General features: G+C 56.4%; 1 protein-coding gene across 1 annotated transcript in view; it reads right to left on the bottom strand.

Annotated features, from left to right (window-relative positions):
• The window catches only part of SLIT3 (slit guidance ligand 3), a 122,677-nt gene that overhangs the window by 62,513 nt on the left and 34,233 nt on the right, over positions 1-25,931 (bottom strand). Inside the window, exons 4-9 of the mRNA XM_060197011.1 lie at positions 22,413-22,484; positions 17,799-17,962; positions 11,009-11,150; positions 10,655-10,726; positions 5,812-5,883; positions 2,378-2,449 (exon numbers count right to left, since the gene is read on the bottom strand). Coding sequence (XP_060052994.1) covers positions 2,378-2,449; positions 5,812-5,883; positions 10,655-10,726; positions 11,009-11,150; positions 17,799-17,962; positions 22,413-22,484 — 594 coding nt within the window. The remainder of the gene's footprint in view (positions 1-2,377; positions 2,450-5,811; positions 5,884-10,654; positions 10,727-11,008; positions 11,151-17,798; positions 17,963-22,412; positions 22,485-25,931) is intronic.

Below are 25,931 nucleotides of genomic sequence, written 5' to 3'. Positions count from 1 at the left end.
TCTCTCTCTCTCACACACACACACCCCTGCTCTCTCTCTCTCTCTCTCTCTCTCTCTCTCTCACACACACACACACCCCTGCTCTCTCTCACACACACCCCTGCTCTCTCTCTCTCTCTCTCTCTCTCTCTCTCTCACACACACCCCTGCTCTCTCTCTCTCTCTCTCAGACACACACACACTTCCTACTTTGCTCATTTACAAAAGAAAAAAAAAAAAGCTCTTGGCAAGCAATTTCCTGCAGACCTTGATGTCGAGGACCTTTGGAAGGCAACAGCAGACTGGGAAATATCAGCCGGTCCTGCAGGGCCAGGGCAGAGGGCCAGTTAGTGGCCGAGGACACAGGCCTTGCCAGAAATCTGGCACCGAGTGCCCCCTGCATGTTGGGGGCTTTTTCCTGGAACCCACCTGCTAGGCAGGGCTCAGAGTGTCAGCACACAGGTGCAGACGTACTGGGCAGCACCCCCTCTTTCTTCCACACACCTGAGGACAGATACCATGCTGCTGCCACCTCCCCAGCCCTGACAGATGGGGGTACCCATGAGGTCCCAGCAGCCGTGGGGAGGAGCCTGGTGACACTGCCCTGCTGGAACCTTCCTGGCCTGGCAATGGGCTGGGAGAAGCAGGAGGGGCCTCTGTGGGCCAGCTCCGGACAGCCAAAGGCTGCTGTCCACGGCTCTGGCTAGCTGCGGGCGGGCATCACCTTAAGGGACAAAGGCAGCAGTGCCCCCTGCTGGCTGTCCCCTGTGCAGGCCCAGGAAGGCTGGGATGGGGGAGTGGGGGAGCTGAAGTTCTGAGAGCCCAGATGGGGGACACCCTCACCTGGGGTCAGGAGAGGCAGGGCTTGCCCTCATGTCACCATCACCTGGTGACAACAGGTGTCTAGCAAGAGGCGCTGACACAGGTCAGCACGACTTGGGGGTCAGGAAGTCAGGTCTGCAACTGGCCTGTGTGTGGATCAGGGTCAGGGTCCGAGGCAAGTCTGGGGGTGTCACCTACATGCCAAGCGCCAGGCCTCTCTGTCCCCACTGTGACAGCATCGCCCCCAGCAAGGTTATAAGGATGAGATGGGGTGGCACAGGGCAACAGGGGTCCTCAGGACAGGGCAGGGCCGGGAGAGAACAGGGATGGGGGAGGGGGCTGGCAGTGGAGGAAGGGTCTTCAGGCATCATCCGTGAGCAGGAAATCTGATTCTCTCTGTCCCTGACTTGCCACCCCTGTGTCAGGCCTCCTGACACACAGGCGCTCAGGGGCTGGGGACCCTCAAGCCCCAGACCCGGCCAGCCCTCCCCCAGCCTCCTAAGGGTGAGGGTGGGGTGGTCACTTCTTGTTAGGAATTTTGTTCTTACTTATGGTGAGCAAAATGGATCAGGGGGCATGAATGTGATTAGCATACTGCTGACATCAAGAGCATAGGCAGAGGTGTGCAAACTCCTGAGGGATTGTGGGCACATAAGTCATTTAAGCAAGTGTCTGGCAGGAATTGCCCTCTTTTCCTGCTGTTCTGCTCTCTTCCACGTTTTCCTCGAACCTGCACCGTTTCCCAGGGGCCTGCAATGTGGCTGAACGCTGGTGACTAAGCTAAGGCCTCATGGCTCCTGCCACATGGCTCGGCGAGCCTTTCCCTTCTCTGTAAATGTGTGGTTTGTATGCATCTCAAGAAACCTGTGTTGTCATAAAACTGCCAGAATTTGCTTTTGTAAAATCACTATGACCTCTGCGACACTCAGCACAGCTCCCAGAACACTCCAGATCAGCTGCGTGGTGCCGCAGAGCCGGCGTGAACACACACACACACACACACACACACACACACACACACACACACACACGGCCGCCAAGCCACACGCCTGCCAGCTGGGACTCCCTGGGCAGGATGCCTGAGCGTCAGGGTTGAGCCAAGCTCCTCTCCCCGGGCTCAGTCACCTTCCCCAGACACTCAAACGACCAGAACGAATTATGTGCTGATACACAACCCCAGAGCTTAAAATTGGGGACAACAAATCCTCCCTAAATAAGCTTCCTCCCGCCGCCATCGCTGTCACATCTGGAGAGGACACTGGGTGACAGTTGGGGCTCTGCTCCCCCCCTCCACTTCTGCTCGGTGCCCTCCGCTGGCAGCTCAGCTATGGGCTGGAACATGGAGAGGGAACTCCCACAACTCCAGGCTGCCCACCCCCTGCCCCCCCCCCGCAGGATGTGTCCTGTGGCCACTCACTAGCCCTTCTGGCCTCTGCCCTCCCCCACCGGCCTTGGCCCTGTCTGTCAGGACCTGTTGACTCTCTTCGCACCGCACCCAAACCAGGAGTGTTTCAGAACGCAGAAGGGCTTGCCACAGATGGCCCTCTCCCCCTGAAGTGGGGCCAGGCCTACTCACAGCAGCTGTAGAGACACCAGCCCGTCAAACAGCCCCTTGGGGATCTCGGTGATCTTGTTCCCGTACAGGACCCTGGAAAAAGACCAGAGGGGAGCACTCAGGGGAGAAGGCACGGGATCCCAGAGACTCAGACCACCTCCTTCCCCAGCTGGCCTCTTCCTTCTCCTTCTCAGCCAGTCGGGGGCAGGGGGGCGAGCAGGAGGAATGGGCTCTGGCCCCCTCGCCCCCACCAGGGCGAGCAGCCATGATGAGAGTGGTGGGATCTGCCAGGCTAAGCCTGGGGTCACCCATGGGCCCTGCCGTCATCCCTCAGGACAAGGGCTTTGTGTATCTGGGCTCTTGTTCCTGTGGCTTGGGGTTAGTGGGGTCCAGAGCCTTCGGGACAAGGAGGGAGCAGGATCACTGGCTCTCCATGTCCTGAGCTCTCGGGATCCAGGACTCTGCATCTGGGCTCCACTCTGCAGGGCCTGTACTGTCCCCCTCTGGGTCTTCTGTCCATCGCCTAGCACCTGGGGACCCAGGAGACTTGGGGCAGAAGACAAGGGAGGAAGAGAGAGAGGGAGAGAGAGAGAGAGGAGAGAAGAGAGAGAAATACAGAAAGACCAGAGCACTGCTCAGTTCTGCCTTGTGGTGGTGCTAAGGATTGAACTTGGGACCTTGGAGCCTCAGGCATGAAAGTCTTTTGCAGAATCATTTTGCCGTCTCCCCAGCCCTTCCTTCCTTTCTTTCTTTCTTTCTTTCTCTCTTTCTTTCTTTCTTTCTTTCTTTCTTTCTTTCTTTCTTTCTTTCTTTCTTTTTTCTTTCTTCCTTCCTTCCTTCCTTCCTTCCTTTCTTTCTTTCTTTCTTTCTTTCTCTTTCTTTCTTCCTTCCTTCCTTCCTTCCTTTCCTTCTTTCTTAAATTCTGTTTCTCTCTTTTTAAAAATAAGTTTACTGATTTAATATTGATTTACGAAGTCACAAGATAACAGGGGTACAACTCCACACTGTTCCCATCACCAGAGTTCTGAATCCACATTCCCTCCATTGGAAGCTACAGCAGTTCACAGATATGGGTTGATTATTATTTCTACAACTATCTGTCTATATTTCTATATATTTGCCCATTTTCCCCCCTATGGTCCTGCCTTCTCTGCCTTGCTAAGTCACATTATGTTGCTGAGGAGTTATTCTGATGCAGTCTCCGCCCCCAGGTTTTTCTATGCCCCGCTAAATCCTAGAGTGCCCCACGTTGGGCGCCATTTGTTGTTAAAATTTCGTAGGCTCTTGCCGGGCCGGTTAGCTTCACGGGCGGGTAACAGAGACGCAGAGACAACGGCTGGGCAGGGAAGCTGTATTTCTTTATTCAGGAATAACGATTCATAAAACTAAGACAAACTAATCACCAAACAGAACTCTGCTGTCTCTTTGCGGCGGCACAAGCACTCCCTCTTACTCTGTAACTCGGGAACTCTCCAACTCTGGAACTCTGGAACTCTCGTACTGGGGAACCCTCTGAAACTCTTCCACTGTGGAACTCTCTCTTACTCTGTAACTCTGAAACTCTCGAACTCAGGAACTCTCGGACTCAGGAACCCTCTCTCAGGGTTCCTTGGGGCGGGGCCAAGCAGGCCCGCGAAATTAACAGGACTGATCCAATTCTCTTGGCGGGGGAGGGCTAGAACAAACCAATGTAAAACATATGACATTCCTTCCTTTCCTTCTTTCTTAAATTCTGTTTCTCTCTTTTTAAAAATAAGTTTACTGATTTAATATTGATTTACGAAGTCACAAGATAACAGGGGTACAACTCCACACTGTTCCCATCACCAGAGTTCTGAATCCACATTCCCTCCATTGGAAGCTACAGCAGTTTATTATTATTATTATATTATTATTATTTCTACAACTATCTGTCTATATTTCTATATATTTGCCCATTTTCCCCCCTATGGTCCTGCCTTCTCTGCCTTGCTAAGTCACACCTACACCTATTACTACATCCAGATGTCCCTCCCATTCTTCTCTCTCTCCTGGTCCTGATGGAGCCGGAGTTCAGAGCCCTCTGGGCATCTTCTTCTGTCATATCACCCTATTTTTCTTCCTCCCTGGTACCTTCCACGCTCTAGTGTTCTTTCTTCACTTCCTTGCCCATCTTTCTCTGTCCTCCCCACCTCCCCCCATGAGGCAGGGGGTGTTACGTGGCTGACTCCCGGCTGAGCTCTGAGAGGGTCCATCCAGCTTGACTGGCATGTGTGGAATGAGTGAGTGAGTGAGTGAGAGAGTGAATGAGTGAGTGAGTGAATAAACTGAGGGGGGCTGGGTGTCCTGCCCTGCGGCCAGACTGGGGGGCGGCATGCCAATCCCATGTTTGGCAACCAGATTCTGAATGTCCTTTCCTGCTGGCCAGCCCTTGGCTGTCTCCATGTCCCCAGATGGGGAAGCAGGGCTGCGGTGAGGGGTGGGGGTGGTGCCCCCCCTGCTCTGTGCACTGCAGCACAGTGAGCAGACACTGATCTCTCCCTCTTCCCCCTCTCCCCCCTCTTCCCCCTCTTGCCCTGGAGGCTCCCCTGGGGGGGAGGGCTCTGATATAGGGGGACGGCAGGACTTGGAGGCTCACCTGTCCCCCCACCCCCACCTCTCAGGCCCGGATGCCTGGTGGGGAGGGCCACTCTCACTATGGGCCGCTCAGAGTCATCACGGGGCTGCGCGGAGACCAGGGCCAAGTTGGTAGGCCACTACCCCACACATCACTTCTCCTGCCACCCAAATACCGACTCTGCAGAGCAGCTGCTCAGCCCCAAGACCAGGGGCCCAGAGGGATAATGGCAGAGTCGACACCTTTGCTGCCACGAGAGTGAAACAGGAGTGTAGTAGGTGCTTACTAAGCTGATGACGTTCCGGCAGCCCTGACCATGCTGGGTGGGGAAAGGGGTCGCCATCCCCAATTTGTCTTCAAGGAAACATGCCTGGGGCAGGGGGCACCTCAGTGATGTCCCCTGGGCCACATGGTATGTCCCTGAACCCTCTGCAGAGCCAGCCGGCTTGGCCAGGGAGAGCAAAGGCTTATGGGATGAGACGCCCTCAGAGCACGGCCGTGAGGTGGGCTTGCAGAAAGAGGAAGAAACGGGGAGAAATGGGAGCTCTCCTCTAGAAATGGGCAGGAGGGGTGCACGGGCTTTGAACACAGCCCTGGGGGCAGGGCTGCTGAAACTCCAGGGTGCTGAACCCCACCCACGCCCCCACTCAGGGAAGGGCGGTGAGAGACACTTAATCAATAGCAGTGATGCATCTTGTTGTAGAAATCCCTCCTCGGATCAGTTCCCCCTGTAGAAACGTTTGCTTCCTTGGCCAGGCTGCCACAAGGGTGTCGGGGTACAACCCAGTGGCCTCCATAAACCACTCTGGACACACAAGGGCGCACAGAACCCCCCAACCCCCCAGTGTTCCCCACTTACAGTGAGGTCAGCGACTTCAGGCCCTGGAAGGCATCTGGCGCGATGTCTGAGATCTGATTCTTGCTGATGTCTCTGCAAACAGGAATGCGGGCCTCAGGGAGGAATCTCGGGGTGCTGACTGGGACTGAGGTACCCGGACCCAGGGATTGAGGCATCTTGCAAAGGCTGGAGTGCAGAGCTCTCTCAAATCCACTGCTGGGGACAGAGGCGCTCTCCTGTCACTCCCTAGTGGCTCTCAGGGAATACAGACACCCCCACCCCAGGGCCTCACAACCTTGACCTCTGTCCTCTCCCCCCTCCCCCTGCAGTCAGAGTGCGGGCACTCCGTCAGAGGCCGCAGTGAGGCTGCCTGTCCAGGGGCAGCAGCAGCTGGGGTACCCAGTCAGAGCTCCCTCTGCTTCCCAGCCTGCAAGTCCTGAGTCACCTCCTGCACAGGGCCCGCCCCTCTGGGCTCAGAAAGGAGGTTTGGGGCAGTGACTCCCGTGTGATATTCCCGGATCCTCAGGGGACGCTGTGAGCCAGTGGGTGTCCTGACCTTGTCCTGGTGGGCACAGGCAACCTGGGGCTTGGGACAATGGCAGAGAGAGAGAGAGAGAGAGAGAGAGAGAGGGAGGGAGGGAGGGGGAGAAAGAAATGAAGAGAGAGAGAGAGAGGGAGAGAGAGAGAGAAATGGAGAGAGAGAGAGAAAGAAATAGAGAGAGAGAAAGAAATGGAGAGAGAGGGAGAGAGAGAGAGAGAGAGAGAGAGAGAGAGAGAGAGAGAGGTGCATGCCAGGCAGTGGTGTACTTGGTTAAGTGCACACATTACAGGGCACAAGGACCCAGGTTTAAGGCCCTGGTCCCCACCTGCAGGGGGGAAGCTTCATGAGGGATGAAGGAGGCCTGCAGGTATCTCTCTGCCTACCCCTCCTCTCACAATTTCTCTCAATCTCTATCCAATAATAAATAAATAGTAATAAAAAATTAGAGAGAGAGAGAGAGAGAGAGAGAGAGAGAGAGAGAGAGAGAGCAGCCAGCCAGACCTTGCTGGCTCAGGGACACAGCCCGCCTCAGAGGCTGCCCATCTTCCTTCTAGTGCTTTCCGAGTCTGGCCTGAGTCTTGGGCTGGCTGTCACTTCTCAGGAGCTATCAGCTAGGAGTGTCCTGGGGGCAACGGCCACGGGCAGGAGAGCCACTGCCAGGGACAAACAGAGGCTTCTCTCCCTTGGACAAAAGAAATCAAAGGGCCTTTGCTTTTGTATAGGAGGGGTGTGTGTGTGTGTGTGTGTGTGTGTGTGTGTGTGTGTGTGTGAGTGTGTGTGTGAGTGTGTGTGTGTGTGTGTGTGTGTGTGTGTGAAAGTGGGGAGGGTGGGGCTTGGAGAAGGCCAGCTGAGAGTTCTCAGGGCCTAGGTGTCCTCAGGCCAGAGCCCCCACCTGTGTCCCCTTGACTGCTGGTCTCTTTGCCCAGACCTCTGCATTGTCCTCGCAGCGTGGTGACAGGAAAATGTCCCAACTGTCCTGGTTCCTCCCTATCCTTCCACCCCCAGTCCCTGGGCTGGGCTGGCTTCGCGGCAGAGAACCAGGCTGGTAGTGGGGTCTGCCTTCGACTCTGCTATGTCTCCATTCTGGCTCTGGGCCACGGCCTGTCTGTCACTCTAGGCATGGATCCCCTGGGACATAGAGGACAGTGCCCTTACACCGTCCTGGGCTGTGGGCTGTCACCCCATAAGGAGGCTTCCACCCTGCCCTCTCCTAGCACGGAGATAATAGGCATCTTGGTGAGAGTCACTGGAGGCAGAAGTGACCCGAACTGGAACTCTCTGCCCAGCTAAATGCAGGGTTCCAGCCCCCAAGGGACCCACTCGGCCTCCCCAGACGTTACTCAACACCACCGGCGGTGACTTCACCCTGGTGAGAGCGAGGGGCCTGGGCAGTGGCTGGACTTGGTCATTTGTCACTGAAATTACTATCTGGCGGCGTAATCAGGCCAGACTTTAAAAATGGATGGGGGAGGGTGGAGGCTGGAGAGGGAGCAGGAAGCAGCCCAGGACAGAGATGGATGACCAGAGGGCCAGAGGTGTCAAATATTCAGGAATACTGAGGAATTCCGCCCCCTGGAATTGGAGCAGGAACCAGTGGACTAGCTCTGGTCTTCCAGGGAGGTGTGTGTGTGGGGGGCTTCATGAGGCCTGAGACCTCTCCCATTCCTGGGGAGTCTCTTTCTAGCATGGCAGTCAGCAGATACTTCACTTCCTCAAGTAGGCCCCACGTTTGAGGGGGGTCAGAGGGTGGGTGTGGGGGGCATGGTGTGTCCCCTCCTCCTTCTCCTGGGGGGTCAGGAGAGCACCCCAAGTGGGATGAGCTGAGCAGTACTGGTGGCCACACACTCTCATTCCCCTCGTGCCCCAGTTCAGTGCCTCTGGCCACATGATGGGCTGAGTCTGGCGCTGAGGGTCACATGGGCGGTGGCGGTGGCGGCGTGTGTGTGTGTGTGTGTGTGTGTGTGTGTGTGTGTGTGGACTCCAGCATGGCGGGTGTCAGCAGGGTGGTGGGAGGCCGTGGCCATAGAGAGAATGGTGTGGGGGTTGATTATGGCAAGTCTCTAGGTGTCTGGGGTGAGAACTTCCAAGGTCCTTGACAGGAGGACACAGTCCAGGAGAAGTGTGTGTATGTGCGTGTGTCGTATGTGTGTGCATGTGTGTGTTCATGTGTGTGTGTGTGTGTGTATGTGTGTGTGTGCAGGGCACACAGGCAGTTGAGACTACAATCCTGGAATGCCAGGTACGGCAGGTCACGCCCAGGCAGCCTGCATATCAGGAAGAAAAAGCAAAACATAAAAATCCTGCCTCCAAGGACTGGGGAGATAGCATAATGGATATGCAAAAAAAAAAATAAAAATAAATCCTGCCTTCTGGAGGCCAGTGGGAGCATACCCAGTTAAGGACTTGGGTTCAAGTCCCCAGTCCCCACTGCAGGGGAAAGCTGTCTGGGTGGTAAAGCAGGGCTGCAGGTCTCTCTCTCTTTCTCTCCCTCTCCTCTCAATTTCTCTCTACCCTATCCAAATAAAATATGAAAAAAAATCAAAAGAAGAAAGAAAGAAAGAAAGAAAGAAAACAAAACAAAGGCTGCCAAGAGTGATGAATTCATAGTGCTAGCCCCAAGTCTCAACAATAACCCTGGTGGCGATAAAAACAAATAACCAAACCAACCAACCAACCAACCAACCAGACAACCAGACAACAAAAACCACCCTTCCCTGACAGCCAGCTGCTGGGTGTCATCACTCACGTGTGGAATCCAGAGAACAGAAACAGATTCCACTGGAGGGGTGGACAGAGAACTCAGGTGATGGGAATGTTATGGAATCATACCCCTAATATTTTATGAATTTGCAAATCGATACTAAATCGTTAATTAAAATAAAAAGTAACCCATGAACTTGCAGAAAACAAGAGACAGAAACAAGCAAACTGTTTCTCAGACTTGTGAGAACTCTGCTGGTGACCTCTGGGTGGGGGCACAGAACTCTGCTGGTGGGTGTGGTGTGGAAAACCGACTTACTAATCACAAATAAAAATCGGAGGGCAGGGGTAAATAACATAATGTTTTTGCAAAGAGTCTCTCATGCCGAAGGCTCTGAAGTCCCAGGTTCAATTCCCTTCACCACCATAAGCCAGAGCAGACGAGTGCTTTGGTAAAAAAAAAAAAAAAAAAAAAAAGAATAAGGTGGGAGTTGGGCGGTAGCGCAGCGGGTTAAGCGCAGGTGGCGCAAAGCGCAAGGACCACTGTAAGGATCCTGGTTCGAGCCCCTGGCTCCCCACCTGCAGGGGAGTCGCTTCACAAGTGGTGAAGCAGGTCTGCAGGTGTCTGTCTTTCTCTCCCCCTCTCTGTCTTCTCCTCCTCTCTCCATTTCTCTCTGTCCTATCCAACAAAGATGACAACAATAACAACAACAATAATAAAACAATAAGGGCAATAAAAAGGGAATAAATAAATAAATATTAAAAAAGAACAAGGTAAATAATAACAATAAAAAAAGGAAAATATGTTATCTTTCTGAAGACTGCACCCTCCCTGCTGGTCCTGCAGGTACACACAGGGTCTCCCCCAGGACCCCTGACTCCCTCCTGCTTTAGTCACCTGCACAACCAGCCGCCCTGTGCAGAGCCACCTGGAGGACCAGAGCTCAGTCACTTTGTGGCTCCCTCTCCAGCCCGTCCCTGTGTGGGTCCAGGGCTTTGCTTTTGGCACTTTGCATCCGCAATGCTGTACTGCTCCTAGACTTTACTGAATCCTCCTCCCTCATTTTTAATTGGAGAGAGAGAGAGAGAGAGAGAGAGAGAGAAACAGAGAGGGGGGAGTGAGAAGGAGACACAGCACTGCTCCACTGTTGGTAAAGCTGACCGACTTAATGCTCCCCTGTGGAGCTGGGGGCTTGAACCCGGGGCCTTGTGCCTGAGAAGCTGAGCTCTCTCCTGGGCCATCTGTTGCCAGTGTGGGTCTTGCTCTTTGTCCTGGTGGTGGAGGGAGGCAACAGGGGCAGGGGCCTTAGGGAGCAGGCTCAGGGTCAGTCCAGGCCCAGAGTCCCTCACAGTGCCTGAGCACAGAGTAGCAGGGACACACGGACGTCACTGCAGGCGCCATGGAGTGAATGTCACACAGCTGGGGCCAAGCTGGTGTAGCTCCTGCCCAGCTCTGGTTGGCGAGGCCCTTGGCCCTGAGCTGGCCAGGGCTCCTCCCACACCCACGTCTGCCCGCCACACCTGAACCTCAGGCCTGACCCGGTCCACCTATGTGACACCCTTGACACATGGCCCCAAACCCTTGGGCCGCCCTGCCCGCCCGCCCGCGGAGAGGACACTCACATGCGTTTGAGCTTCTTGTATGGGGTGAAGGCTCCAGCAGGGATGGACTTGATGGCGTTCTGCTCCAGGCGTCTGGGGAGCAGAGCAGAGTTGGTGAGCCAGGGACTGTGCACAGAGGATGCCGGGCAGGGTGGCCTCAGGGCCCCACAGAGCAGCTCTGGGTTGAAGCCAGAGACTTCACGCCCATTGTGGTGGTGGTGGGGGTGGAGAAGGGGGCACCCTCCTGGGGTCCAGCGCCCTCGGGAGAGCTAGAACCAGCTGGGAAGAACTCTGCTGGCTTTGCCTGAGAAGCAGACGCACAGGGAGAGTACAGCTTGGCAGAGCCGGGCCACAGAACATGGTAAGGGCACTCACATCTCCACGACGCCCTCAGGCAGGTTGGCGGGGATCTCCGTCAGGCCCTTCCCGCGACAGTCCACGATGCTGTTGCTGCACGTGCAGGCCGAGGGGCAAGAGATGGAGTTGGCATTGCAGGTCGGGGGCTCCGAGTGGGGGCCTGTGGGCAGGACACAGTGTCAGGTCCTGTCACCGGAGGAGCCCCCCCCCCCCCCGAAACAGCACCATGTGCTCCTGGTTCAGTGTGAAGCTACAAGGAGGCACTCGACTGTAACCACTTTCCGGAATGTTCTCCCTGCTCTGTCTTTCAGAACAAGATCCCACCCTACACAAACACAGGTGCCAAGTTCCTTTTCTTAGGATCCCAGTGCCTGGATGATGCCTGGCGGGTGAGGAGGGTCTGGGGCTGGGAGCTGGGAGCTGGGAGCTTTCTCGTGGGGCTGGGAGCTGGGTGTAGACCCCCGTGTCTTCCCTCTGGTGGCTGGGAGTCTCTGAAGCCGGATGAAAGGGAACAGGGACTCTGATGCCATCAGAGGGCGTCACCACCTGCTTTAGAGACAGCTCCTCCTCCCGTCGCAGCTGAGAACCGGTGTGAATTCTGCAGCAATGCGGACAGGGGAGGGTGTATGCCTTGCCATGCACAGGGCCCAGATTCCCGCCCTGGCATCACACGGAAACACCATCAAAGAAGCTGTGCGCTGTGGTGTCTCCCTCCCGCCTGTCTGAGAGCAAAAGTCGATCTAGCCACAGTGAACTCACATAACAAGCGTGAGGTTCTGGTTCTGCAAAGAGAAACCCAAAGGGCTCTGGCCCCAAACCCAGCAGACGGCACAGGAGAAGCTGTTCAGAAAGGCGGCAGGGGACACAGTCAGCAGACCCTCACTCCTTCCTCAGCGGGGCGCAACTGCTCATTTCTGGGTGTGGAGGTGGAGCAGGACACGGGGCGGGCACATGGAGTCCAGGGGACTCTTCACTGGGGAAAACAGGGTCTGGGGTGCCAGGGAGCCCAGCTTCCAGGGCTGAATCAGAGGACCAGCCAGGCCTGGCCAGCCGTAGGAGGCACAGTGAATGGGACCTGGGTGGAAGGTCCCCTCTACAGGTCTGGGGTTGGTCATTCTGGGAACGTGCAGCTTGGTGCCTGCAGCTTAATCTGGAAGGTTCACCATACCACCCAGTGCCAACCTGTGATGGTACATTCCTCCTTCTCATGATCTCAGTTCACACACACACACACACACACACACACACACACACACACACAATTTAAGACCTCCTCTTATCTGAGACATTTGAGAAAATGTTCTTGTCCCATGTGCGAGAACACCCAAATCTGCAGTCAGTCACACTGACAGACCTAGTAGAGATGGGGATAGTGCCAGAGGGATAACGGCTGGAGACTGAAGACCCAGCTAGAGCTGAGGGGAAGAGAGAGAGAGAGAGAGAGAGAGAGAGAGAGAGAGAGAGGGAGAGAGAGGCGATACTGGTTGTGCTCCACACGGGCAGTCTTCATGGCCCTGAGAGAGTGTGTCCCCAGAGAATGATCTAAGAGGCCCCACACCTGTGGGCTCCTAGGGGTGCGTGTGGGCTCCGAGTCTCACACTTGCATCGCAACCCTGCCATTCCACTCTCGCGTCCCTGGGCCTTTCTCTCCCCCATCTGAGAATGTGGGAGGGAGCAGCCCTTATTCCAGAGCGTGCTCCGCTGTGAAGGCGCAGGAAGCGGGTGCCCACACACACCTATGTGAACATCCGGCACAGAGAAACCTGGGTTCACTCCTGTGGGTGCTGTCCTTACATGGGATCTGTCTCAGCCACCTTCTCAGCCTGTGCTTCCCTCCAGGGAGAAGGGGCTTTCTTTGCACTCCGTGCATAGCACGGTGCTTGGAACAGAAGTCGCCCCAGCCCCCCCCCCCCCCCCCCCCCGTCCCCGGTGCTGTGACTCTTGGTAGGTGTGGCAAACCTGTAAGGTGCTGTGGAGACCCACCCCAACACCCCAGGCCAGGCCTTGGGGAACAGATGCTGCCCTGCCTCATGCGGCCTTCCATGTCAAGGGCACGGGTGCATGGCACAACCAGAGAGTCCCTCTCCTGGCCACCTTCTGCTATAGGGAATGTAGCCACCCCCTCTGTGGGGGATGCAGCCCCTTTCCACGGTGGGAGACGCATCCACTCCCCATGTGGGAACCGCCAGCAGCAGCCCCCCCCCCCCACGCTCCCTGGGGGCAGGTTTCGGAGCTCTCAAACTGCCATCCCTTCGGGTATGGCCACAGGACGGCTGTCCCTCTCTGATCTGTCAGAAGAGCAACCTGAGTGTGTTTGCGGGGTGTGTCAGCCAAAGGAGTTAGTGTTCTAGCCAGAGGCCTGCAGGGGCAGTTGTGAGGTGGAAGCCTGCCAAGATGCCCCATGCCTGTATACTGCCCGGCCCTTCTCACTCAGCCTGTGAGGCCGGGCCCCGTGGGCGGCAGGGGGGTCTGCAGGCCGCCTCGGATTCTGTGTGGGCGGGCCGTGCTGCCACTTCTCAAACTCTCAAACCCTGCTGTGGATGCAGAGCCCCCTGAAACCGACCCCTTAACTAGGGCGCTCACAACACCTTCCATTATGCAGAGTAACAAGGGTAATTACAGCCTCTGCCAGCAGCACGGGGTGAGGATGTCGCCCTCTTGCTGAAGGAACACCGTGGTGTGTAGCATGAGTGTGAAGACGGGGTCACCTCCCCCCAGATCCATGCTCCCCCTAGCTACTCAGCTTTCTGTCTGGACAGACGGAGAGGGGAATGCAAACCAGCAGGACACACCTCGGTGACAGTCCGGTGCCTGCAGCAGGGCCTGGCACAGAACCTGGATGCAGGGACCCGCCTTGGGGAGGGAACACAGGCATGAACAGCTGGCAGGTGAGTGAGGCGCTGAAGCCCGGCACGGCACTGTCCTTTCTGCCAAAGCCCGCTCACCTAGCCCACCAGCATGAGAGGAGCATTCCCGACACTCCAGGGAGCTCTGTCTGCAAAGCCTCTTGTGTGAGCAGGTAAGAGGCTCTCTCAGAACCCCAGGTGAACCTGGGGACCAGTCCGGGGGCCAGAGAGCAAAGGCTCAGAAACACAGGTGTGGTACTGGGCTGTCCCTGCACTCGGGGCAGGGTGTCCTCAGGCAGGGCGGGGACTCGTCCCCTGGGGTGGCTTGTACCCCCTCTCCTGAGTCTCCACGTCTGCCCAGTAAGGCCTGCCAGGAGCCAGGCTAGAGGGATGCCCAACCAGGAGGTCCCCCCCAGAACCCTTTCAGTTTTTTGCTGTCTCCTGAGATCCGGGACTGGGGCCTGGGGTTCTAAGGGACAGAACAGAGCTGGGGATGGAGGTGTGGCCCTTTCCTGCTCCCTGTGGATGACCAGAGAGCTGCTGGCCAGCCCGAGAGCAGTAGCTACCACATGACCACCGTTTCCCGTGGCTCACGCCCTTCCAGGGCTGTGACCAGCACCCCTCCTCTCTCTTTTCTGGAGCAGAGACCACACAGACCCCAGAGCCTGGGGACAGCTGGACTATGAATCTGTGTCCAGTGCTCCTGCCGCCATAAGGAGCCCCCTGCCCCAGTCACTCTTTGTGACTGTGGGCTTGAAATCCAGCAGAGCCCCGGCTCTCAGTCTGCAGGAAGAGGATGCCCAGAGAGGGCACACGACAGTGTCAGCCACCCCGGAGGTGGGTGGGCACCTCTGGGACAGAACTTCACTTGGGAGAGAGCACTGACTAAAAGCCCCCTGTGCGTGTGTGGAAATAAATTAATTCTGGTATTTAAATGAAGCATCGCTGTTACCCTCTGGCCTTTCAAAAGCCACCAGCAGACCATGAGGACAATGGGACTTGAGCAATTATGATGAGAATATAAATGAAGGTTGATTTAAATACCAGAGGCAGGGCCATTTTGGGGAGGGCTAAATAAACCCACTCATCTTGATCCTGCACAGCCAATTAGGGTGTTCTAATTAAACATTCCCAGGAGGGGAGGCTTGTCTGGCTCACCTTAATTGTCTGAATACTTGGTAACCAGCCTTTCAAATAAAATAAATACGTAAATAAATAAAGAAAGAAGAAAGAAAGAAAAAAGAGGGGCATGTTTCTTCTTCCCAGGGAGACATGACCATTTCAGTTTTATTAATCAATGAGGAAGAGTTCATCGAGAGGCTATTATAATCTAGTCTCAGGGCTCCTGAACACAAGTGTGGCTCCTCATTCATGGAAATGAGCTTTGTGCTGTTGAAGGGCATCTGTCAGTGGGGCCAGGCGGTAGCGCAGCGGGTTGAGCGCACATGGAGCAAAGTGCAAGGACTGGTGCAAGGATCCCCGTTCGAGCCACCACTCCCCACTTGCAGGGGGGTCGCTTCACAAGCAGTGAAGTGGGTCTGCAGGTGTCTGTCTTTCTCTCCCCCTCTCTGTCTTCCCCTCCTCTCTCCATTTCTCTCTGTCCTATCCAACAACGACGACATCAATAACAACAACAACAATAACAACAAGGGCAACAAAAGGGAAAAAATGGCCTCCAGGAGCAGTGGATTTGTGGTGCAGGCACCGGGCCCCAGTGAGAACCCTGGAGGCAAAAAAGGAAAAAAAGAAAAGGCACCTACCTGTCAGCACAGGGAAGGGCAGAGAATGGCTGTGAGCGGATTCACTGATGGGCTCAGAGCTGGGCAAAGGACAGAGTCCTGGCCGAGGAGGCCTGATATTAACTTGTAACCCTGGTAGGCCAACAGAGAGCTTCTCACATCAAGGTGGCTGAAAACAGATGCCCGGCAAATGGAACCTTAAGTCTCAACCCCCAAACAAATTCTCTGGGTAAAGACAGAAACCAGCAACCGCCGGGAGTTCATACAGCAGGCCAGTGTTCTGAGGGGGATGTCTGCTGCCCGGAGCTCTGCTGAAGTCTGGACAAGGAGAAACAGTGTCCACAGACCAGACATACCCTCTAGTCCTGCCTCTCCAAATTGCCTCCCAAGACAGGAAAAAGTCACTAGATAAATCCTCCCAGGAAACCCTCAGTCCAGTTGTGCACCGCAGGAACAAGCGTTAAGTGGAGCACTCAGCTGAGTGTACACGTCAGTGCAGAAGGGCCCGGGTTCAAGCCCCAGTCCCCACTTGCAGGGAGGAAGCTTCACGAGTGGTGAAGCAGTAACACAGGTCTGTCTGTCTGTCTGTCTGTCTGTCTCTCTCTTCCCTCCTGTTGAGTTATCTGTCTCTATTTAATCAATCAAATCAATCATATATTTAAAAACAAAAAAACAAAAAAAAATGTTAAGCACATAACCTGTGACAATCCCTAGTCATCCCCCGGAGAGAGAAAATAAACCTCTGTGGGGATCATGGTGCCTCAGTAGGGGACGGACTCTGCAGGGCCCAGGGCCCATGGCTGCCAGTGGCATCTGGGCACAGAGCAGGACATGGCAGGGAGAGAGCAGGGCCTGAGAAGGTACCTTCCTGATGTGGTGGCACCTGTGTGGGGTGGCATGGAGCCTGGGACCCACCTGAAGGGTGGCTGCCCTCTCCCTGAGCTCCGAGGCTCTACACTCTGAGGTTCTTTCTTTCACTGGAGTTGACGCTGACACTGTCCCCTGCCTCATCGCCACTGTGATTACAGGCACGGTGTTCTGAGTTGGGTGCCGGTGTGATAGATGGTTCTATCCTAAGTGTCTGATGGCAGTGATTTCTAAGTGGGTGTCGGCTCTGAGGCACATTCAGATGTTTTGGAACGCTAAATAACTTGAGAGGCGGCAGCATGGCCGCTGAAAGCAGGAGAGAGGCAGAGGGAGAGGGAGGCAGAGAAAGGAAGAGAGAGAAGAGAGGGAGAAGGGGAGAGAGAAGACGAGAGAGAGAGGGAGAGGAAGAGGGCGTGGGGGCACGGGGTGAAGGAGCTCAGTGCAAGCGAGCACACCCTTTGGGAGAGCCACGCCGGCGCCAGCCGCTCTCAGTTGGGTGCGGCAGGTCAGTCTCCTACAGGCAACTGGAGCTCCTGTCACGTCACCTGTACACAGACCCAGCTCCTGGGAGGGTGACAGCATCCTCTGTGGGCCCTGGGCCCGAGGACCTCCAGGAATAAAGGTTAGAGACGGGGGCCAGGTGGTGGTGCACCTGGTTAAGCACACACAGTAGGAAGCATAAGGACTTGTGTAAGCACCTGGGTTCAAGACCCCCGGGATCCCCACCTGCAGGGAGGATGCTTCACAAGTGGCGAAGCAGGTCTGCAGGTGTCTCTCCCTGTCTCTCTCCCTGTCTCTCTTCCCATGCTCTTTCAATCCCTCTCTGTCCTGTCCAATAAGATGAAAAAAATGGCCGCCGGTATGGGTGGATTCGCGGTGCCGGCACTGAGCTCCAGAGCTAACCCTGGAGGCAAGCAAAACAAAACATGCCAGAGACAAGCTCCCCCGGCTAGTGGTCGCCCCGTGCCAAGGCCAAGTGCTCCCTCCCAGTCCTGCCTGTGGTGATTTCTGCTGTCATCTCCACGATGACACATGGAAACGTCCCCGCCTGTCCCCGCCTGTCCCCGTCACACACGTGTCAGGGATAGCCCAGCGGGCTGACCGCAGCCTCCAGTCTCCCGGTTCCCGAGAGCCTCCCGAATGCAGGGATGCACTCTGCTGATGCCCGGGCAGGTGCTGGGGCTCAGTGCAGGGGCTTCCTGTGGCCCTGGGGCATTTCTCTCTAGCAGAGGGCAGCAGCTTCCTCTGGGATCCCCCCAGAGCCCCCCGGAACGAGTGGCTGTGTGGCGCAGGGTGAGCTAGGGGCCGAGATGCGGGCCGGCTGTGAGGGTGGGGCGTCCGAGGGCAGGGCCTCACCTGGGCATACGTACTCCTTCTTCTGCACATCGGCCACGTTGAAGCCGCGTAGGTGCACGGGCGCCATGCAGAGTGTGAACTGGCCCACCGTCCTCCGTTGCCGCAGCCAGTCTGAGAGCCAGGCCAGGTGGCAGTCACAGTGCAGGTTGTTAGAGTGCAGGCGCCTGGGGGAGGCGGAGGGGGCAGAGGAGGACCCTCCCATCACAGCGTGAAGGGGCCAGGGCTGCACCATCCTGCCTGGACAGGCCTCAGGACCTCAGAGATGCACACCCACCCCTCAGTCTGCTGAGTGACACGGGAGCCCCCCAAGACAGTGCCACACAGCGCCATGTCCGACAGGGACATACACACTCCCCTGAAAAATCATGCTTTGGAACTACCCTCTCTGAAGAGAAACTTACTGATTTCCATGATAAGCAAATGGGCCAGTTACAAGGGCTCATTCAAGGAGTCGCTAAGCCAAGTAGGCAACTGCAGACCCAGAGCTTCAGTCTACACAACAAAGTGTGAAGTACTTACAGCTCAGAAAACCTTCTTTTCTAAAGCACGTAAAAAATTAAAATTGGGGACGGGGCGGTAGTGCAGTGGGTTAAAAGCGCACGTGGCACGAAGCACAAGGACCGGCGTAAGGATCCCGGTTCGAGCCCCTGACTCCCCACCTTCAGGGGGGTTGCTTCACAGGCGGTGAAGCAGGTCTGCAGGTGTCTGTCTTTCTTTCCCCCTTTCTGTCTTCCCCTCCTCTCTCCATTTCTCTCTGTCCTATCCAACAACAAGGACAACAACAATAATAACGGCAACAATGAACAACAAGGGCAACAAAGGGGAAAAAGTGGCCTCCAGGAGCAGTGGGTTCACGGTGCAGGCACTGAGCCCAGCGATAACCCTGGAGGCAAAATAAATACATTAAAAAAAAGACCAAGAAAAAAATTAAAACTAATGATAAAAAAGATTGAGTTGCTCCCTGCCCTTTAAAAATGTTGATTTATTTTAGATAGAAATAAATTGAGAGGGAAGAGGAGATGAAGGAGAGAGAGAAAGAGGGAGAGAGACAGAGACATCTTCAGCACTGCTTCACCACTGGTGAACCTCCCCTCCTGCTGCTGGGGACCAGGGGCTTCACCAGGTGCACCACTGTTAGCCCCCCTCCTGCTGCTGGGGACCAGGGGCTTCACCAGGTGCACCACTGTTAGGCCTTTCCGTGTCCATTTTATTTTATTTTACTATTAATTTTATTTATTAATGAGAAAGACAGAAGGAGAGAGAAAGAAGCAGACATCATTCTAGTACATGTGCTACCAGGGATTGAACTCAGGACCCCATGTTTGAGAATCCAATATTTTATCCACTGCACCACTTCCCAGACTACCATTTTATTTTATTTTATCTTATTTATTTGCCAGGGTTTTGCTGGGCTGTGCACCTGCATGGTTCTACCCACTCCCTCCAGGGCTATTGCTGGGGCTCGGTGCCTGCACTACAAATCCACTGCTCCTGGAGGCGACTTCCCCCCGTTTTGTTGCCCTTGTTGTTGTCAATATTGTTATTATTGCCGTCATCATTGCCATTGATGATGTTGTTGTTAGGACAGAGAACAATCGAGAGAGGAGGGGAGACAGAGATGAGGAGAGAAAAACAGACACCTGCAGACCTGCTTCACTGTCTGTGAAGCGACTCCCCTGCAGGTGGGGAGACCGGGGCTTGAAATGGGATCCTTACACTGGTCTTTGTGCTTTGCGCCACATGTGCGTAACCCGCTGTGCTACCACCCAACCCCCCATTTTTTTATATTTTGAATTTTAAAATTATCTTATTGGATAGAGACAGCCAGAAATCAAGAGGGAAGGGGTGGGAACTGCTGTTTTCTGCACCATGTTGGGGGGGCAGCCTTGGGTGACAGGCCACAGGGGTTGTGCGTGTAGGGTGTGTGTGTGGGGGTTTGCTCAGGGACCCCAATCCTGCCCTATTAGACTCACCACATGAACCCAAGACCCACAGAAAATGTCTGCTTTCCTCTTGCCAAAATAAAATAAATAAATAAAGGAGGAAATGATTTTTATGGTCCTGTTTGAAAACAATTCTTTTTGATGCTGCAGTGTCCTCTCTGATTTCAGAGCTAGTGTTTGAAGGTCAACCCGTGAGCACAGGTTCCTAGGCCAGAGACAGAGTGTCTGGAAGGGGTCTCTGGCACCTTCTCTGGCAGGCAGTCTACAAGCTGGGAATCAGGGATCTGTTGGGCATCAGGGATCTACTGGGGACTAGGGATCTATTAGAGATCCACTGGGAATCAAAGATCCACTGGGGACCAGGGATCCAGTGGGCATCAGGGAACTGTTAAGAATCTGAGATCCACCAGCAACGTCTCACTCCCAGGCATAGAGGCTGATCATTGTGGATAAAATTCTGCTGTCTGCTCTGATCCCAGATAAAAGTTCAATGGAGCAACAAAAACAGAGTTGAGGTGAGTCAGGCCCTGATGGAGCTGATTAAGTTGTGGCACGATCACAGCGCTAGAGCCTTCCCTACGAGGGTGCTTCTCCCTGCTCTGCCTCCGCTCAGCCAGCCCCAAGCTACTGCTCCTCTTAGCTTTGTGGCTGATGGTCTCTGTCCCTCTGTCTGTTTGTGTAATGCCACCCCTTCCACGTGGAATCATTGGAAGGCAGTAGTGAAGCCTCTTGTCAAAGGCCCCAGCAGCGGCTGGGCTCAGAGCCCTTGGTGAAGCCAGCACTACCTGGCACGCCGGGGGCCTCAGTACTAATGCCTCAGTACTGATACCAAAAGGGGCCGAGAGGCAGCTCCTCTGGCAGGGCACAGCCTTAAGCACGTACATGGGTCTGAGTTGGAGCCCCTGATCCTCCAAGCACCATGCAGTGCTCCAGGGGAAGCTCCAGGGGTGGTGGTGTGCTACTCAGGTGTCTGTCTGTCTTCTCTCTTCCCCTCACTGTCTCTGTCTGAAATAAATAAATGTCTTCTGGGAGCAGTGGAGTCACACAGGCATGTGGCAGAGAGAGAGAGAGAGAGAGAGAGAGAGAGAGAGAGAGAGGGGGCTATGGGGCCAGGCGGTGGCACCCCTGGCTAAGTGCACACACTACAATGCACGAGGAACGCAGAGTCAAGCCCCTGGACCCCACCTGCAGGGAGAAAGCTTCATGAGTGGTGAAGGAGAGCCGCAGGGGTCTCTCTGACTCTCTACCTCCCCCCTCCCCTCTCAATTTCTCTGTTTCCACCAAGTAATAAATAAATAAAATTAGAGGGAGAGAGAGAGAGAGAGAGAGAGAGAGAGAGAGAGAGAAAGATGAGCATGACTGTGAACCCCCAGCCTGGACCCCAGAGCAGTGACTCAGTCCTCCTGAGTGAGAAAGGGTGCCAGTGTCGCCTTGATTTTGGTGCATGATGATGGTGTGTGGAGGGAGGTCCTTTGGGTGGGTGGGTCGGGTGCTGCCTTTCCTCAGCCTCCCAAGGCTGCAGGCTCTCCTGCATCTGCTCCCACGGAAGGGCTGGGCCCAGGCCTGGGGTCACACAGCCAACCACCGAGAGCTGCCGGCTGCAGTGACGCTGGCTTGCAGTTCTCAAGGAAACCCGCTCATTGTGGGAGGCTGGGGGGGGGGTGCCTTCTCTCACTGGGTGGCCAGACAGGCCTCTCTCCTGCTGCTCCGGATGCTCCAGTGCCTGGGGACACCACTTGCACAGAGCAGAGGGTGGCGAGCGGGCCTTTTAGCCAGGCGCTGAATTAGATTCCTGGCAAATCCTTTTAGGGGAGGGCCAGCTTGCATCTTCTATCAAATGTGGCTTTGAGAATTTAATGCGGGAGCTTGGCCGGGAGAAACCCCACTTAGGACTTCCTTCCTCTGTGCTTGCTGCCTCCTCTCCATCCCCCACCCACCCCCCCCTCCCCCACCTGGCTTTAATCAAGGTGAAGGGGGATTAGTCAGTATCCGTCCCCAGGGACGTCCACGCAGCGCCGCTCTGGCTCTGAGACTGGACAGAAGGGGCAGCGGCTGGGGTGGGAGGACAGGCAGGATGGACTGATGATGACAGCAAAGGGGAGAGCGGCAAGAGCGGCCTGGAGGAAACACCCACGTCCCCACCCCATGCACCCAGAAGCAGCACCCAAAGGGTAGACCTGGCTGTCCTCCCACCCCTGGGGGCCCAACCCAGCTGCTTCTCCCAGGCTGGGCACAGGGGTGGTGTGTGGGGGCACCGAGGGACAGAGCAAGAGGCCACACTCCTCTAGCCGCTCTGGGTGTGTGTGGGGGAGTCTCTGTGGACTGGAAGGTCGCTGTGGGGACTCAGGGGCTTCACCTTCAGTCTCCACACCTAGAAATGGGAGGGGGCAACCTGCCAGTGGGCATGGCCTCCGCCGAGACACCCTGTTCTCCAGGGCCTGTGACGACAACTCCCAGCGAGGTGGAGAAGCTGGAATTCCAGGATGCGGGGGAAGGGAAGGGGAGGGGCTGTTTGGCTGCTGGGGCTGGGGTTCGAGCCTGCCCACCCTCCTGTCAGCAGCAGCAGGCTTCTAGACGCAGAACCAGCTCCCCACACTCTTCTCCCAGCAGCTGTGTGTGTGTGTGTGTGTGTGTGGGAGTAGAGGTGCGGGGAGCAGGCCCCCTTACTCACAGTGTCCGGATCTTGGGCATGTGGTTGAAGCTGGTGACCAGGATACGGCTGATGTTGTTGTTGTTTAGGGTGCTGTCAGGAGAGGGAGGGACACAGTTACTCCCGGGGAGCAGGGCAGGGTCCGAATGGGGGCACTGGGGTGGGAGAGGGGTGTGCGATTGCAGCAGGGTGGTGAGGGGGCAGAAGCCAAGAGCTCTGGGTGACTGGAGACAGGGCAGCTCCCCGCCGCACCCCCACTCCCGTGAGGCCGGCAGCCCTAGGACACAGGACGCTCTAGCTGTACCTCAGCTTAGAGTTTTGGACCCGGCTTTGTGTCCATCCTTACCTGGGGAGGGGGAGGTGGGGGGGGGCTGAGAAGGGCCCCCCTAGCCCACCCCACCCAGCTGGGCTCCCCGAGGTAGACGGCCTGGTAGTTAAATGTAAGCTCAAACGAGGGCCATAAAACACTGATGACCAGAGTGACCACTCCAGGGCCCAAGTGACTAAACGTGGCCTTCACACTGTCCTCGCTGTGGGGCTGGGTGCCAGCCCCTGGACGCTGGCCTCCCCAGCAGTGACCACGCCTGTCGCCCCCATCAACACAGGTTCATGGGGTTGGAGTGGAGGGGGCTAGCGGGGCAGACCCTTTTGCTCTGTCTTCTGTGCCCAAGCCCAGAGCCAGGCGTCTGGGCAGTGCTGTCCCCGGTCCTCCTGCTTCTGCCTGTCATCCCACCCAGCACCCAGAGAAACCATGTCCATGGGTGCTCTCTCTCTCTCTAGAGACTGCCTTGAAAACGAATCAGAAGGGATGAGATGGCACAATGGTTCTGTAAATGACTCCCTAGCCTGAGGCTCTAAGGTCTCAGGTTCAATCTCGAGCACCACCACACCATCAGTCAGAATTGAGCAGGGCTCTGGTCTTTCTCTCTCTCTCTCTCTGTCTCTATATTTCTCTCATTAAAAAAAAAATCAATCAATAAAAATCAATAAAAAAGAAAGAAAATGAACCAATAGATGAGCAACTTCCTCACTGGCCAGATGGTGAGTGGGGACCTCACCCTGGTCCTCCAGGACTCTCTCCCTGCTCCCTGAGCCTGGCATCCATTCCCCGTCATCCTGCTCCCCAGCAGGCGTCTGAGGAGACACACTTCCCCTGGCCCCTCTCAATCCAACACCATTGCTCCCCAGGCCCAGGCCCAGGGCCCAGCGAGTCCCATCAGGTGTCAGGGAGAGGCCACTACAATTCCCCCTCCATGCCCATGGCTTCCACCAAACCCTCTGCAGATACTCACTGCCTAGGCTAAGTGTCACCCGTTCCCTGTCCTGCTGTTCTGTCGCTGTTTGTCGGACAAAGGGTCTTGTTATGTAATACAGTGGCCCGTCTGTCCAGCTGCTTCTCCCAGGGACGGCCTTCCCCCCCGCCCCCAGGACAAGCCGTAGAAGTGACTCTTGGGGGTCTAAACCCTGAGTGCAGAAGCTGAGTATTTTGGGTTCCCCAGCCCAGTACTGTAGTCCCTGTGGGAAGACAGGGCCTCTGCAGGAACGCAGAATGCAGAGGGCGCATGCACCCTCTGCTTGGGGGCCGAAAGCCCCAGCCCGCAGGCCCAGTCCCGTTGTACTAAGGACCCTGCTCCTGGTTCTTGCTGTCCTGTTGCAACAGCTGAGAGAGAGACAGAGAGAGATGGGGGTGGGGGGAGGCAGGGCTCCAGAGCTCTGGGGTTTGCTGTCCAGCTTTTAGACAAGGTGCTTGCAGGCCCCTGCTGCTTGGAGCTGGGCAGCCACAGTCCTGCCTCGGCCAGCGTGAGACGCCCAGGACGATCACATCCCCCCCGCTGCCAAGGGCTCCCTTCAGAATCAGAATCGAGAAGACTTAAAGGGAGCAGAGAGGCGGGGACTCAAGGACCTGCTTGCTTCCAGGTCCCCACCACCCACCTCCCACCTCCCACTTGGGTGGACGGGGTCCCCGATTCTGCAGCCTGGGACCTGGCAGAGTGCACCTGCAGCAGGGGCAGTGAACCCAGGCAGCAGTTCTGCCCGTGGCTTCCAGACCGGGACATGGCGGCCTGTGTGCCAGGAGGTTCTTGGCTCAGGTACCACCTGCCTGGGAAAGGCTGACTGCCGGCCTCTGGTGCCCGCCGCCCCCACCGCCCTGTGTGGTCCCCACCGACCCAACGTCTCCTGTCCGTCTGCAGCCCAGCCAAGGCGGCTGACATTTCCCTGTCTCCTCCCGTCAGGCCCTGGCTTCATCATGTCACTCTCCCGGCTGGGCGTCACCTGCCTGTCCTGTCTCTGCGACTGCAGTGGCATCTGAGTTCCGTAGAGCCAAACCCGGGACGGTGCCTGGCAAGCTCCGTATCTCAGGCCATTTCCACGACCGCCCCCCAAGGGCTCCCCGTGCCCGGCTTCCTTGCAAAATGCACCCTAAACATTCAGGAAAGGGACAGGCCAGCCGCCCGGTCCCACCCCACACTCGGAACCCCCGGAGCCTGGACGCCCCCACCCTGGGTCTATGAGCGGGACAAGGTTGCTCCATGTTGGGTATGGGAGGTCTGGCAGGTGGAGGCTGCAGAGAGCTCCACAGGGCAGGGGATGGCTCGATCTCAGCCACCCCGCCGTTGCACTGGGGCGGGGGTGTTTCAAGAGGACCCTGAGGGGCAGCACACAAAGCTCACCTCAGTCCTGCTCACAGACTGGCCTGACTCCTTGCGTCTCTTCCGTGCACCCACCACATGGCGTGGGCACAGAGTGGGAACAGACCACGCCTCATGGGTGAGTTCACTCCTCTGCTGGGAGGCGCAAGGATGCCACCAGGGCTGTCCTCACCGCCCGCCTGCCTGCCCGCCCGCCACGCCTCAGACTAGCAGGCACGGCACTGCCAGCTGGGGTTTTTGTCTCAATATTTGTATCCCGCTCCAGAGCGATTTGGCGCAGGGAGAGCATTATTTTTAAGCACAGGGTGTGTGAAAGCACAGCCGAGCCCATCCTTAGTGGCCTCCTGGAGTCATAGCCAAACCACAGAGGTAACACTACCAGCTGCCAGCTCGGATCCTGACCCTGACTCTGGCCTGACCCAGAGGACTGGCCTGTGGGTCCTTTCTGCCCACTCCTCCTCGGCAGAACCTGGTGTGCAGACAGAGGAGGGTGGGACAGCCCTGGGTGCCCGGTCTGCCTGCCGAGCCGGGCACCAAGCTCTCAGTACTGAGGACCCTCAGGGCCTGACTCACTACCGGTAGGGTCCCAGCCCCCGATCCCACTCACCACCACAGCTCGGGAGCTTGGACGGTCCGCCTGTCTGTCCACTGTGGGGTGGAGCCGCCGTGCGGAGTGTCTGCACTGGGCGGAGGAGAGAGAATGGCCTCCTGGTGGCACCAGCGGGCAGGTAGTTTGTAGTGTCCATGGCTGCGCTGGTGCCTTGCCCAGGGATAGTGAGGGAGGGAGGGAGGGAGAGAGAGAGAGAGAGAGAGAGAGAGAGAGAGAGGGAGACCCTGCAGTGCAGCTCTGCTCTGTGAGGGAGGGAGGAAGAGAGGGTGTGTCTTGTGC

The sequence above is a fragment of the Erinaceus europaeus genome, chromosome 9 (genome assembly GCF_950295315.1).
Source record: "Erinaceus europaeus chromosome 9, mEriEur2.1, whole genome shotgun sequence".
Lineage (NCBI taxonomy): Eukaryota > Metazoa > Chordata > Mammalia > Eulipotyphla > Erinaceidae > Erinaceus > Erinaceus europaeus.
The sequence above is the reverse complement of the archived record's forward strand: the minus strand, read 5'-3'. Positions and strand labels throughout refer to the sequence as shown.